Raw genomic sequence first — 15,035 nt, 5'->3', positions numbered from 1 at the left:
TAGAGATGCGGCAGATGTCAGTGTGGTGAAATGACGTCAGGGACATGGAGTGCTCACCTTTGTACCACGCCACTAGCGGGGGAGGCAAACCTTCAGTCCTACATTCCAGCACCACGTCATCCCCAATGGCTACATGTGTTGTAGATTTTACAGCAGTTGCTTTAGGGCGTTCTGGAATCAGACAGAAAAGGGTTAATCAGGTCTGTCTGGCGGTGACCGATCATTGCAGTTTGCAAGGCGGCGGACACTTACCTGTGTACATCAGGGTCAGGGACTGCTCCTCTGTACCTAAGCCATTAGAGGCCATGCAGCTGTAATTCCCAGAGTCCTCTGGGCTCGGGTCCTTGATCAGCAGGATGTTGCCTGTAATGATCCTATGTCTGTTTTCAGAGAGAAAATTTAGTTTCAGATGTGAGTACAGACGCAGACTGTACATTATGGGACAAACATTTTACAATTTCCACATTTTTTTCCTGCAGAATTTCATCATGTTGTTTGACGCTTTGTGACATTTTGTACAATAATTTGCAGCGTTATCCGCAGTAATAGTTTATGTATGACTAACGTCACTGACATTTCTTTGCATATGAGAATATCACGGTCCATTGTACTGGATCTGACATTCATACATTTTTTCTGGGTGTGTCCGTTTTTACCATCACACGATGCGGCATCCATTTTTCTCATAAGGAAAAAAAAAACCAATCTTCTCTTACCCAATTACACAGTAAAAAACGGACAACACTCTGAAAACTCACAGATGGTTTTCAGGTACCATCTTTTCTTACTGACCCATTCACTTCAATGGCTACGTGTTATCTGCAAATCAGATCAATATTAGAAATGCCTCCATTTTATTACTCTGGACAATCAGTCCACAATAAAAATGGAATGTGAACATCCCATAGGGTATAATGGGTCAGTGAAAAACACAGATAGATCATGTACATGTGAATGGGGCCTAAGCGACATCTCCACCCTAAATTCTCTTGGTAGAGATAACTGCTACATGAAGCTCAGTCTTGGTCTGGTTGTGCTAGGAAACATCCCAGAAAAAAAACCTACAGTTCCCAACCCTGTTCCAAGACACGCACTTGCCATCATTGTTCAGGAAGGTATCGCCATGCTTCCAATATATCTGCGGTTCTGGATACCCAGAAACATCACAGCGGATCTTCACTTCTCCTCCATGAGACAACTGAAAGGAATTTGATTCAATCTGGATGCGTGGAGGCTCTAGAGGACATGGGAGAGAATATAAGCAAATTTAGAATTTATTTTGCAGTTTTTTTCTAGTGATTCAACCCCCATATTCATTATAGAGTTATTCCCATAAAGTTAATTGTATAGTGGATAACTTGCTGGTCTCTGGGGTTTTTACCCCCAGTAATCCCAAGAACGTGACTGGACCACCGAGAACGGAGATCTGCTCTGCACACCATCCTGAATGTAGCGCAGGTGCACATGCGCGGCCTCCTTTCAATTCACTGTTTATAGGATGTGCATGCGCGGCCTCTGCACTATTCATTATCTGTGGGGTGCACATGCACAGCCTCCTTTCAGTTCATAGTCTATAGGGTGTGCATGTGCAGCCTCTGCACCATTCATTATCTGTGGGGTGCACATGCACAGCCTCCTTTCAGTTCATAGTCTATAGGGTGTGCATGTGCAGCCTCTGCACCATTCATTATCTGTGGGGTGCACATGCGCAGCCTCCTTTCAGTTCATTGTCTATAGGGTGTGCATGCGCAGCCTCTGCACCATTCATTATCTGTGGGGTGCACATGCACAGCCACCTTTCAGTTAATTGTCTATAGGGTGTGCATGCGCAGCCTCTGCACCATTCATTATCTGTGGGGTGCACATGCGCCGCCTCCTTTCAGTTCATTGTCTATAGGGTGTGCATGGGTAGCCTCTGCACTATACATTATCTGTGGGGTGCACATGCACAGCCACCTTTCAGTTAATTGTCTATAGGGTGTGCATGCGCAGCCTCTGCACCATTCATTATCTGTGGGGTGCACATGCGCAGCCTCCTTTCAATTCACTCTCTATAGGGTGTGCATGCACGGCCTCCGCACCATTCATTATCTGTGGGGTGCACATAAGCAGTCTCCTTGCCATTTACTGTCTATGGGTTGTGCATGCGTAGCCTTCTTTCCATTCACCATCTATGGTGCACATGCGCAACCTCTGCTCCATCCATATTATGTGGGGTGCACCTTTCCATTCACTGTCTATGGGGAGTGCATGTGAGACCTCCACTCCATTTTTTGGCTCTGGGTTGCACATGTATGTCCTCCTTTTGCAAAAAAATGGCCAGATTGCAGATCAGTCATACACAAGTCACTATGGCATGTGATTTGCATTGAAGTCTACGGAATCCGAGTCATGTGCAATTTGCGACCAGTGACAGAAAATCCTACACATTTGCATCTCTGTGTCTCCGTGCGACACCAAAGGAAATCATTGCAGGCCATGCCACAATGGGGCACTGCGATCTGAGTGTCACACAATACATGTTGCTGTGTAGCCCAAGTTTTATATTTACTTTGATCCCAACAGCCTAAACTGCAAATACCGACCTTGTACGGCAAGCCAGACGCTGGCGGTGGTGGAGCCATGGCTGTTCCTGGCAGTGCACTGGTAATGCCCTGCATCACTAGACTGCACAGTCTGAATTTGCAGGGATGAGTTTGCCAGGATCCATAGCCGCCCATCCTTCAGTGCTTTTCCATCATGCTCCCAGGTGAGGTTGTAGCGGACATCTCCAAAAACGTGACAAGAGAGGACTGCCAGCTCACCAAGTGACGCTGTGACATTAGGGTGGAGCGAGATCGTGGGCGGAGGATCTACAGCCAAACACAAGACGAGTAATATCATCTGCCACGTAGTCACAGATACGTGTCTGATAATGTAATGTCATCCAAACCGTCAGCTAAAGCAAACACAGATCTGCAGATCACAGCTCCGGGGTACTGCTCTTGTGCACAGGCTTCATATTCTATTCTATAGGTAGCAGAGACTGGGTGACAACCGATAATGGCTGACATGACCTAGCCAGTAGGGTTGTCACCCACTTAGCTACATAGTTAAACTAATGCCACGTGCTCCTTCTCTACCTCTAAGGGTTCGTTCACACTAGCGTATAAGTAATCGGTCCCATTCTCATCTCATCATTCTCAGAGTGGGATGATTTTTTTCTCACTTGTCATCCATGTGCTGTCTGTATACAATCCGTTTTTTTGTCCAAAGCTATTAATCTTTTACAGGACCATTTACAGTTTTCTATCTTACAGAATTGTAGTGTATCCATAATAATCTGATGCCACTCTGATAGTCGGTACAGCATCCAATTTTTTCCTCACATCCATCATATTTTGGAGTGAATTCACAACATGCTGTGAGTTTTTTCTCATGCCGAATACAGCTGAGAAAAATACGCAGATTTGCACTGTCTCATTTAATAACATTGGTCCTAGTGTGAGAAAAACCTAAGTATCAGTCTTCACTGTGTTTCTGGGATTATATTCATGCACTGGGAAGATGGAAGGAGCTCTGCTATCCTGCAGTGAAAATCTGAAATGAAAGTATAACGGAAGCAATTCCATATCTAAAATGTTCTTCTCCACTTACCCGCGATAGATACTTGGGTTTGAGCAAATCTGGCTCCCGCGTTACTGATGGCCGTACACTGATAAACGCCTTCATGGAGAGCAGAGGCAGATGGGATCTCGTAGGTAGCATTACTCGACTCCCTGGTGGTTATAAAACCCGTCACATCACATAATATACAGCATTACCGTCCAACTACACCAGACACTGGGGGTCATGTGTCAGTCGTCCATTTATGATGTGTCTATTTCTCAGACTATGGCATCAGCCGAATCCACAAAATGTTATACAGAAGCCCACAGTCCCCACGGATAGGAACGTGCACTCACGTGAATAGCAGCTCCTCCCCGATCCTCACACCATCCTTGGAGAACCGCACCCTGAAAGGGATATCGCTAATGACCAAGCAGGTTATGGTCACCGCCCGCTGGTGGTATCCCTGGATGAGAGGTGCCACGGTCACGGCAGGAACATCTGCAAGAAAGAATATTCAAGTCATACTGGCAAAAAAAAAAAATAATGACCCATACAACAACCCTGTCTATCACGTGCCACTAAATGCATCCGGCCATAACCAAGAGATTCATATAGATGGATCCTGCTACTGTGATCCGTGAATAAAGTCTGTGAGAACTGCCGGGCGGCCCCCAAATATTTCCAGCGGTCAGCGACATACAAGTGCTTCTCACTAAATTAGAATGTCATCAAAAAGTTAATTTATTTCAGTTCTTCAATACAAAAAGTGAAACTCATATAATACAGAGTCATTACAAACAGAGTGATATATTTCAAGTGTTTATTTCTGTTAATGTTGATGATTATGGCTTACAGTCAATGAGAACACAAAAGCCATTATCTCAGTAAATTAGAATAAAAGCTTCCGATGCGTTTAAAAAGGTCCCTTAGATTGTTTCAGTAGGCTCCACAATCATGGGGAAGACTGCTGACTTGACAGATGTCCAGAAGGCAGTCATTGACACACTCCACAAGGAGGGTAAGCCACAAAAGGTCATTGCTAAAGAAGCTGGCTGTTCACAGAGTGCTGTATCCAAGCATATTAATGGAAAGTTGAGTGGAAGGAAAAAGTGTGATAGAAAAAGGTGCACAAGCAACCGGGATAACAGCAACCTTGAAAGGATTGTTAAGAAAAGGCCAATCAAAAATTTGGGGGAGATTCACAAGGAGTGGAGTGCTGCTGGAGTCATTGCTTCAAGAGCCACCACACACACAGACGTATCCAGGACATGGGCTACAAGTGTCGCATTCCTTGTGTCAAGCCACTCATGACCAATAGACAACGCCAGAAGCGTCTTACCTGGGCCAAGGAGAAAAGACCTGGACTGTTACTCACTGGTCCAAGGTGTTGTTTTCAGATGAAAGTAAATTTTGCATTTCACTTGGAAATCAAGGTCCCAGAGTCTGGAGGAAGAGTGGAGAGGCACTTCATGCTTCCCTCTGCTGACAAGCTTTTTGGAGATGGAAATTTCATTCTCCAGCAGGACTTGGCACCTGTTCACACTGCCAAAAGTACCAATACCTGGTTTACAAACAACAGTATCACTGTGCTTGATTGGCCAGCAAACTCGCCTGACCTTAACCCCATACAGAATCTATGGGGTATTGTCAAGAGGAAGATGAGAGACACCAGACCCAACAATACAGACGAGCTGAAGGCTGCTATCAAAGCAACCTGGGCTTCCATAACACCTCAGCAGTGCCACAGGCTGATCGCCTCCATGCCACATTGCCGCATTGATGCAGTAATTGATGCAAAAGGAGCCCCGACCAAGTACTGAGTGCATTTACTGAACATTCATTTCAGTAGGCCAACATTTCGGATTTTAAAATCATTTTTCAACCTGGTGCTGTAAAGTATTCTAAGTTACTGAGATAATGACTTTTGTGTTTTCATTGGCTGTAAGCCATAATCATCAACATTAACAGTAATAAACACTTGAAATAGATCACTATGTTTGTAATGACTCAGTATTATATGAGTTTCACTTTTTGTATTGAAGAACTGAAATAAATTAACTTTTTGATGATATTCTAGTTTAGCGAGAAGCACTTGTAGAACTAGTAGGGTTAAACCATGTCCACGGCTTCCTCTGAGATAAGCGGCACTAGGAGTCTCAGCGGCCAGATTTGTGGGATGATGGTATTGTAATTGTGTGAAGTAATGGAGCAACATAAATTCTCGTGGTTTGGGTACTTACCTGGTACGATGCTGGTGTAAGCCACATTGGAGAGTCTCTGGAACTTATACCCATTCTGGTCTGTTCCATTAATTTTCATGAAGAAGCTTCCAGAGGGCGCCTGGAACAGAGGCACCGTCCACAGCTGCTTACTGCGCTTGTACGGTAAACGTGCCGCCGGCAGAGAGAAGAAGGATTCTCCAGACACCCGCAGCAGGTCCAGATGGTTCACCTGTCCCGGAGGAGTGAGACCTGTGCAGTTAATCAGCGCAGAGATGGGAATTCCTGAAGAAAATGAATACATTGTTTAATATATCTCAAGTTACAACATCCTGCAGAGGAATCAGTCTATACCTAGGACAAAAATGGATGGTACCATTTACCAGATGATGGGAGGAGTTGTATGAAAACATTGTTCCCTTTCATACAAGTGAAGAGACCTGTATTTAACTCCAGAGCTGCACTCACTATTCTGCTGATACAGTCACTGTGCACATACAGTCATGGACGAAAGTGTTGGCACCCTTGATATTCTTCCAGAAAATTAATTATTTCTCCCATAAAATTATTGCAATTACACATGTTTTGTTATACACGTTTATTTACTTTGTGTGTATTGGAACAACACAAAAAAACTGAAAAAAAGGCAAATTGGACATAATTTCACACAAAACACCAAAAATGGGCCAGACAAAATTGTTGGCACCTTTCCAAAACTGTGGGTAAACAATTTTCTTACAAGCATGTGATGCTCGTTAAAACTCACCTGTGGCGAGTAATAGGTGTGGGCAACATGAAAATCACACCTGAAACCAGATAAAAAGGGGACAAATTGACTCAATCTTTGCATTGTTTGTCTGTGTGTGCCACACTAAGCATGGAGAACAGAAAGAGGAGAACAGAACTGTCTGAGGACTTGAGAACCAAAATCGTTGAACAATATTAACAATCTCAAGGTTACAAGTCCATCTCTAGAAATCTTCCTTTGTCCACGGTGCGCAACATAATCAAGAAGTTTACAACCCATGGAACTGTAACTACTCTCCCTGGACAGCAGAGAAAAACTGATAGAAGGGTGCAACGCAGGATAGTCTGTATCGTGGATAAGCATGCCCAATCAAGTTCCAAAGAAATTCAAGCTCACAGTGCATAAGTGTCAGCGCGAACTATCCGTCAACATTTGAATTAAATGAAACACTATGGCAGGAGACCCAGGAGGACCCCATTGCTGACACAGAGACATAAAAAAGCCACACTGCAGTTTACCAAAATGTACGTGAGTAAGCCAAAATCCTCCTGGGAAAGTGTCTTGTGAAAAGATCAGACCATAATAGAGCTTTTTGGTAAAGCACATCATTCTACTGTTTACCGAAAATGGAATGATGCCTACAAAGAAAAGAACACAGTACCTGCAGTCAAATATAGTAGAGGCTCAAAGAAGTTTTGGGGTTGTTTCGCTGCCTTTGGCACTGGGTGCCTTGACTGTATGCAAAGCATCATGAAATCTGAAGATTACCAAAGGATTTTGGGTCGCAATGTAGTGCCCAATGTAAGAAAGCTGGGTTTGAGTCCTAGGTCATGGGTCCTCCAGCAAGATCATGACCCAAAACTCACTTCAATAAGCACCCAGAATTGTATGGAAACAAAGCGCTGGAGAGTTCTGACGTGACCAGCAATGAGTCTGGATCTAAATCCCATTGAACACCTGTGGAGATCTTAACCCCTTCATGACTGGGCCATTTTCAGTGTTTGCGTTTTCATTTTTTGCACCCCTTCTTCCCAGAACCATAACTTTTTTTTATTTTTCGGTCAGTATGGCCAAGTGAGGGCTTATTTTTTGCGGGACAAGTTGTACTTTTGAACGACACCATTGGTTTTACCATATCGTGTACTGGAAAATGGGAAAAAAAAATCCAAGTGCGGTTAAATTGCAAAAAAAAAAGCAATTCCACAGTTGTTTTTTTTTACCATGTTCACTGAATGCTAAAACTGACCTGCCCTTATGATTCTCCAGGTGATTATGAGTTCGTAGACACCAAACATTTATTTAAGTGGTGAAAAAAATCCAAAGTTTACTTTAAAAAAAAAAAAAAAGCGCCATTTTCCGAGACCCTTAGCGTCACCATTTTTCGGGACCTGGGGCCGGGTGAGGGCTTATTTTTTTGCGCCCTGAGCTGACGTTTTTATTGATACCATTTTGGGGTAGATCCGATGTTTTGATCACCCGTTATTGCATTTTATTGCAATGTTGCGGCAACCAAAAAAACGTAATTCTGGCGGTTTTAATTTTTTTCTCGTTACGCCGTTTACTGACTGGATTAATTATTTTTTTACATTGATAGATCAGGCGATACCAAAAATGTGTATGTGTGATTTTTTTTTATTATGTTATTTTGAATGGGGCAAAAGGGGGGTGATTTAAACGTTTATATTTTAAAAACTGCACTTATTTGATCGCCTCTACTACACACAGGTGATCATCAGATCGCCTGTGTGTAGCAGATTTACTCACTTGCTATGAGCGCCGACTGCTGGGCGGCGCTCATAGCAATCTGCCAATGACAACCGCAGGGGTCTCCTGCAGACCCCGGGTTGTCATGCCAACCCATCGGAGACCTGCAATCATGTGACGGGGTCGTAGATGGGAAGCGCGAGTTAAATGCCGCTGTCAGAGATTGACAGCGGCATTTAACTAGTTAACAGCCGCGGGTGGATCGTGATTCCACCCGCAGCTGTTGCGGGCACATGTCAGCTGGAACCCACACCAAACAGGGGGATCTGACGTGTGCCGTACTATTATGGCACACATCATATAGGGGTTAAAATTGCTCTTGGGACAAGGCGAATATGAAACCTGGAGCAGTTTGAAAAGAAGAGTGGTCCGAAATTCAAGATGAGAGATGTAAGAAGCTTGTTGATGGTTATAGGAAGCGATTGATTACAGTTATTTATTACAAAGGGTGCGCAACCAAATACTAAGTTGAGGGTGCTGATAATTTTGTCAGGCCCATTTTTATGACTGTGTGAAATTATGTCCAATTTGCCTTTTCTCAGTTTTTTTGTGTTGTTCCAATACACACAAAGGAAATAAAGATGTGTAATTGCAATAATTTTCTGGGAGAAATACTTCATTTTCTGGAATAATTTCAAGGGTGCAAACACCTTCGGCCATGACTGTACATTACATTACTTATTACTTATCCTGTACTGATCCTGACTTATATCCTGTATTATACTCCAGAGCTGCACTCACTATTCTGCTGGTACAGTAACTGTGTAAATACATTACATTAGTGATCCTAAGGTTCATCCTGTATTATACTCCAGAGCTGCATTCACTATTCTGCTGGTGCAGTCCCTGTGTACATACATTACATTACGTATCCTGTACTGATCCTGAGTTACCTCCTGTATTATACTCCAGAGCTGCACTCACTATTCTGCTGGTGCAGTCACTGTGTACATACATTACATTACGTATCCTGTACTGATCCTGAGTTACATCCTGTATTATACTCCAGAGCTGCACTCACTATTCTGCTGGTGCAGTCACTGTGTACATACATTACATTACTTATCCTGTACTGATCCTGAGTTACATCCTGTATTATACTCCAGAGCTGCACTCACTATTCTGCTGGTGCAGTCACTGTGTACATACATTACATTACTTATCCTGTACTGATTCTGAGTTACATCCTGTTTTATACTCCAGAGCTGCATTCACTATTCTGCCTGTTATTATTGGAAACCTTGTTTATAGACAGGCTTCAGTAATGAAAATATAAGTGCTTAATCATAAAGTGAATCCTATGTCCAGCCCTGTGTGTTTGTTGCCTATGGAGTACTTGTTATGTACATAGCTTCCTCCGTGCTACTGATTGTATACAGTAGGTTCATGTTCGTTATTGAATCAACCAAAATCCAGCCTTCATCGTGGCAGGACCTGGAACGTTAGTATGGCTCCTTGGTTAGTGGGTGACCTCTCTGCGAACTTCGAGGCGTATGTGACTGATGTTTGACAATGCACCGTACATGTGTGTGCCCGTATATACATCTGTATGTACGTCTTCACGGTGCACATATTTCTTATTACCTTTTATCGGACGCTCAATGACTTTCAGGGGATCTATAATGCCCGAAGTGGAGAAAGCGGCACGGAAATCCAAGGTGCTGACGCCGGTGACTCTGACGGTGTGACGACCGCTACTGCCGATCTGCAACACATGGAGAGATACAAGTTACGTGTCCGGCAGATGAACATGGATGAGGATGTAATTTACACTGTCGAACAAAAGGGTAACAATGTTTTGAACTTTTGACTTCCAAGCTCCACATCTCTCCATCCACTACTGCTTCCAATGTGAGACTACCATTATTTTATAGACAATCATCTCATACATAAATTTGACTTGCAACTATTTAGCATATGATTAGTTCTGCCGACTGGTGGACCTAAGCACCGGAGCAGTCAGCCTCAGCCGAGCTGGTGCACAAATCACTTGCTTTGCTCCAATATATAACATTTTTGAAACATTTTTTGAACCCAACTTGGTGAGAGGGGTGTGGCTTAATGGGAATTGGGCGTGGCTTGTTGTACTTGTAGACCACCATGCACAAAATATTGGTGCAAAGTTAGAGAAAAGTTTCTAAATATGAGCCAAGTTTATCATCCTGTACAAAGAGCTTTAATAAATTTGGCACCTTTTACAACCGTCCAGTAAATCCGCCCCGTTGTATGTATGCTGCTGCTCTGAACCCAGAATATTGTAAATTCATGGCGGAGTAGTATAAAAAAAACCACAAATACACAGAGGGCATGATCTAAATAACTTTATTAGTCCATTGTGTGTTATTCAATGAACAAAGCTTCTCTTGAAACCTCCAAATCGGTCCCAGCTGCCGCATTCTCACCATAAGAACCAGAGGAACATGGCGGATCGATGGGAAGGATTAGAGAGGTGAAAATCAAAGCCTACAGCAGCAGAAGGACCCGACATAAGAGGTAAATGAGGGGAGGACTCGCCACGTCTGTGTGAGGCAATTAGGATGACGTGAGGCTGTCTGATGTGCGGCTTCATTAGGGTAACGAGCTGCTTCTCTCAATGTTTGGGGGGAACTGACAGAGTGAAATGGAACAAACCCAAGTAACAATAAACAAAGTCACAAGCGGAACCGATTCCAGACATCAAAGGAGCGGCCAGGGCGGGGGACAGGGCTGAGGGGGCGCTACATTTTACCATCTTGCAAAAGAAAAACGGCACTATATAATGAATTGGTCAACATATAATCTCCTACTTCCTCTGCGTGATATGATTCTGACAGCTTTCCAAGCTGCAGACTGACATTGAGCATCAGAAGGAGGACGTATACAGGTATATATAACCCCTTCCCTGTGACTTTCCATTTTTGTGGTTCCATCCACCTGACCTCCTTTTCTCTTCTAAGAGCCATATTTTTTTTTCCCCATTATCATCACCGCATGAGAGCTTGTTTTTTGCAGGACAAGTTGTAGTTTTGAATGATTCCATCCATTTTACTATATTATGTACTGAAAAAAATGGGAAAAAATTCCTAGTGGAGTGAAATAATGAAAAAAAAAAAAAACGCAATACGACCATTTACTGTGCAGTAAACATGACCTAATAATGGGATTCTCTAGGTCAGAACAATTATGGTGATACCAAACGTGGAGTTGTTTTTTTTTTTCTTTTTTAAGTGGTGTAAAAAAATTGAGAATTATGTAAAAAAACAAAACAATAATTGTTTTGTGTCGCCTTCATTTTTCTGCGGATGGCACTGTGTGAGGGCTTGTTTTGTGTGTGCCGAGCAGTAGATTTTATTCGTACCATCCTCGGGTACATTGGATCTTTTCATTGTTTTTTTTATTACATTTTTGGGTAGAGGTGCAGCAATTGAAAAATACAATTTCAGGAGTTTTGATCCATTTTCTTTATACAGTACCTGCATGGGTTAGATTACTGTATAGTTTCGCAGATCAGACTTTTGTGGACGCAGCCATACCGAATATATTTATTTGTTTAAATTTTGCACAGGGAAGAGGGGGGGATATTTCAACATTTTAGTTTCTTTGTTTAAAAGTTTTCAAAACTTTTTTTATGCCTTTTTAGTTCCTTTAAAACCTAAAGCTGGGCTTCATAGGAGTATAAAGATGGCGGCGATAGGAGGGCACCACCCTGAGCCCGCTCCATACATCCCTGAGCCCACGCCATACCACCCTGAGACTGCTCCACACCCCCTTGAGCCCATGCCATACCCCCGAGCCCACACCATACCACCTTGAGCCTGCTCCACACCTCCCCGAGCCCATGCAATACCCCCCGAGCCTGCTCCATACCCCCCTGAGCCCATGCCACACACCCCTGATCCATGCCATACCACCCTGAGCCAGATCCATACCACCACCCTGAGCCTGCTCCACACCATACCCCCCTGAGCCCACAATGACATAGGACGTACAAGTATATCCTATGTTTCGAAAAGGATTAAACAGTTATTTTTTCTACTGGATTTCCCAGTTGTAAACCATTAGCAAATGCTCCGACTATGAAACAACAACTGTTGGCATCTGGAGAAAAAAAAATTGGAAAGAGATCGTAAACGACCCTGAAGTCATCGCCATCCGTACCTCCATGCTAATTTACTTGATCTGTTGTCATAAACGCAGCAATAAAACTGACTACAGACATATGACTGTCACTGGCAGGGTCAGGTCAGCTGAACTTGCTGTAAATCTCTGTGCTGACATAGTCCTGCTCACATGGGTGCAATTTCATGGTCTAGAGACTCTAGACAATCCTCTCAAGACTGATATGCCTTACCTGCACTGACACACTGTAACAAACAGACAGAAGTGAGATGTGAGCGTGCTGACTGCATGGAGGATTGTGCAAGTGTGACAAAAGATCAGCTGTGTGCATAGGACGACTCCTGGACACAAACAAGAATGTTTTCATCAACTGACAGCAAGCAGTGATCTTGAAAATGGTGCAAATTTAAAAATAAAGGGGAAAAATTAATAAATAATCTGAAAGATTACGCCAAATTCGTAATGGAATGTGATGTGTAATCCGTGTGACAACCACCCACAAAACACCTCGCACTGTGTGCAATGGGACATCTGCTCTGCTGTTCATCTAGACAGATTGTAAAAAACCTACTAGCTGTACAAACTTTCAGCTCAGAAAATGTTAAATTTGCAGCTTACCAACGCTTTTTACGGAGTATCACCACAGATTTCACAATGTGTAGGGTGAAATCAGCATGAAAATCAGCAACAAAATCTGTGTATTGCATGCAAATTTTGCTGCAAATCCGTGGCTATATCTGCAACTGATTTCATTTTGTCACATTTGTACGTCCCCTTATATGGACAGTTCTCACAGCAGAAAAACTAAGCAATCCTATAAGGGAATGTTCACACACCGTTTTTTATGTGGATTTTTCTGGCTGAAAAAAAAAAAAAATATTCAAAAATCTCAAACTACAAGCTTTTTGCACCTTTTTTGTGTAATTTTTTACATGACATTTGCAGATGTAGCATTTTTTTCCGATTCAATGTTCAAATTTGAAACATTTTTCCAAGCAGAAAAGCCTTAAGAATGGACATGTTTTACTTCTTTTTACACAATGAAAAAAAAATGGAAAAAAACATCACCATGTGCACCCTGGGTGTGCTTAATGGAAGTTCATTCAAGGAGTGTTTGAAATGTTTTTCCAGTGTCTATTTTGGATCAGAACTTGCCCCGAGATCTACATAACAAACTTCAGTGTGGACGTACCCTTACCTTTCGCTTATTGATTTTTTTTCTTCTGACGGTTTAAACTTTTTGTAAGAACATGCATATATGATAATCAGCGGTTTATTAATGTAACATTAATATTTTATGGTGTTTTTTTTATTTTGGCACATTTCCTATGTGCGTTTTTCCTGCCGTTATAAAAGTCTATGGGGAAAAATTGCTGAAAAAAAAGCGCATTTTGGAAAAAATAATAATATTGACGCTCTGTATGTGGGATTTTATATTTCACTGTAGACTTTAATGTCACTTCTGGCCACAAAAAAAAGATCCTGAAAAATGCCATAGAAAATGTGGTGTTTTTCTGCAAAGTGCAGTGTGTGCGCACAGTGTGATGCTGCACACAGTGGGACGCCACTCACCAGGGAGCACAATGCACAGAACGTTACCTTAATGACCCATATTCCAGACACTGTGGGTTTCAGTCCCAACACCAGAGCTGAATTAGGGATCCGGAGCAGCTCCTCCAGGCCCTGGCTAGCGGAGAGCACTTTCCCTGCCAGGAGAGAAAGAAGGGGTCAGCTCTGTCTCTGTGCGGTGATAGCCGCCAAGTACACAATGAAGATTACAGCAGAACAGGCCGGACAGGAACACGGAGCCCAGGGGGACAGAAGATGTCTCCAATCAGCGCATATTACTCTGAAATTTCACTGTTATGTTTCCAAAGTTACCAAGATTAAGAGAAGCTGAGGCAATCAAGGAAATGAGAAAAATTAGGCACAGATATTTCTGTAATTTGGCATCTGATTATCCAGAAATTCTTTCAATCTATCTCCTGTGTCAGAGTAGTAAAATAATCTGTGACATCACGAGATAATATCTGGATATTTTATATTATTTGTCTTCTTTCATTCTTTTATGACTCCAGTAATCCAGAGATTTTGATTGTCTGGCATAGATCAGAACCTGGATCGGCTCCAGACCAAAACCCATCATCCACCTCTTAGTAAAATGCCGGTATATTGCGGTATAATATAAAGGGCGTATTCACACTCACACCAGTAGACAGATGAGCGAGCTGCAGAAGAGAAGGTGGGATAAGGAATGGTCAGAACTCACCGGTGGGGTCCGTGATCTGGATGTGAGGATCAGGGCCACTGAGGGAGATGGTCACTTCTTTAAGGCTTGGGTCGAATGGTACCTCCCACTGTCTGTTCCCTGCCAACTCGTGGTCTGTGGACATCAGGTGAACCTTGGAGGCCTGGATCGCTTCCTCTACCCACTTCAGCACCTGGAAAAGCAGAAACAGCCATAACAAAGAGCAACAGATGTATAGCAGTGCCAAGAAAGAGATAAACAGCCACGTGTAAGAGAGCGTTCCTGGCTTTAAACTGCACTGTGGTCATCAGAGAGACTACAAACATAAGGAGAGACCATAGATATCAGGAGAGACTGCAGCCATCAT

The 15,035-nt window shown here is 43.0% G+C and overlaps 1 protein-coding gene across 1 annotated transcript in view; it reads right to left on the bottom strand.

The window, feature by feature from the left end:
• Positions 1 to 15,035, bottom strand: part of HMCN2 (hemicentin 2) — a 145,841-nt gene that overhangs the window by 105,249 nt on the left and 25,557 nt on the right. The window contains exons 5-14 of the mRNA XM_073640738.1: positions 14,690 to 14,861; positions 14,020 to 14,126; positions 9,907 to 10,027; positions 5,832 to 6,095; positions 3,945 to 4,089; positions 3,637 to 3,758; positions 2,586 to 2,852; positions 1,095 to 1,236; positions 253 to 380; positions 58 to 171 (exon numbers count right to left, since the gene is read on the bottom strand). Of these exons, the coding sequence (XP_073496839.1) occupies positions 58 to 171; positions 253 to 380; positions 1,095 to 1,236; positions 2,586 to 2,852; positions 3,637 to 3,758; positions 3,945 to 4,089; positions 5,832 to 6,095; positions 9,907 to 10,027; positions 14,020 to 14,126; positions 14,690 to 14,861 (1,582 nt within the window). The remainder of the gene's footprint in view (positions 1 to 57; positions 172 to 252; positions 381 to 1,094; positions 1,237 to 2,585; positions 2,853 to 3,636; positions 3,759 to 3,944; positions 4,090 to 5,831; positions 6,096 to 9,906; positions 10,028 to 14,019; positions 14,127 to 14,689; positions 14,862 to 15,035) is intronic.

This window comes from Phyllobates terribilis, unplaced genomic scaffold (assembly GCF_046119375.1).
Source record: "Phyllobates terribilis strain yellow unplaced genomic scaffold, ASM4611937v1 Scaffold_7__3_contigs__length_470593459, whole genome shotgun sequence".
Classification (NCBI taxonomy): domain Eukaryota; kingdom Metazoa; phylum Chordata; class Amphibia; order Anura; family Dendrobatidae; genus Phyllobates; species Phyllobates terribilis.
This window is presented reverse-complemented; position numbering and strand designations above follow the sequence as displayed.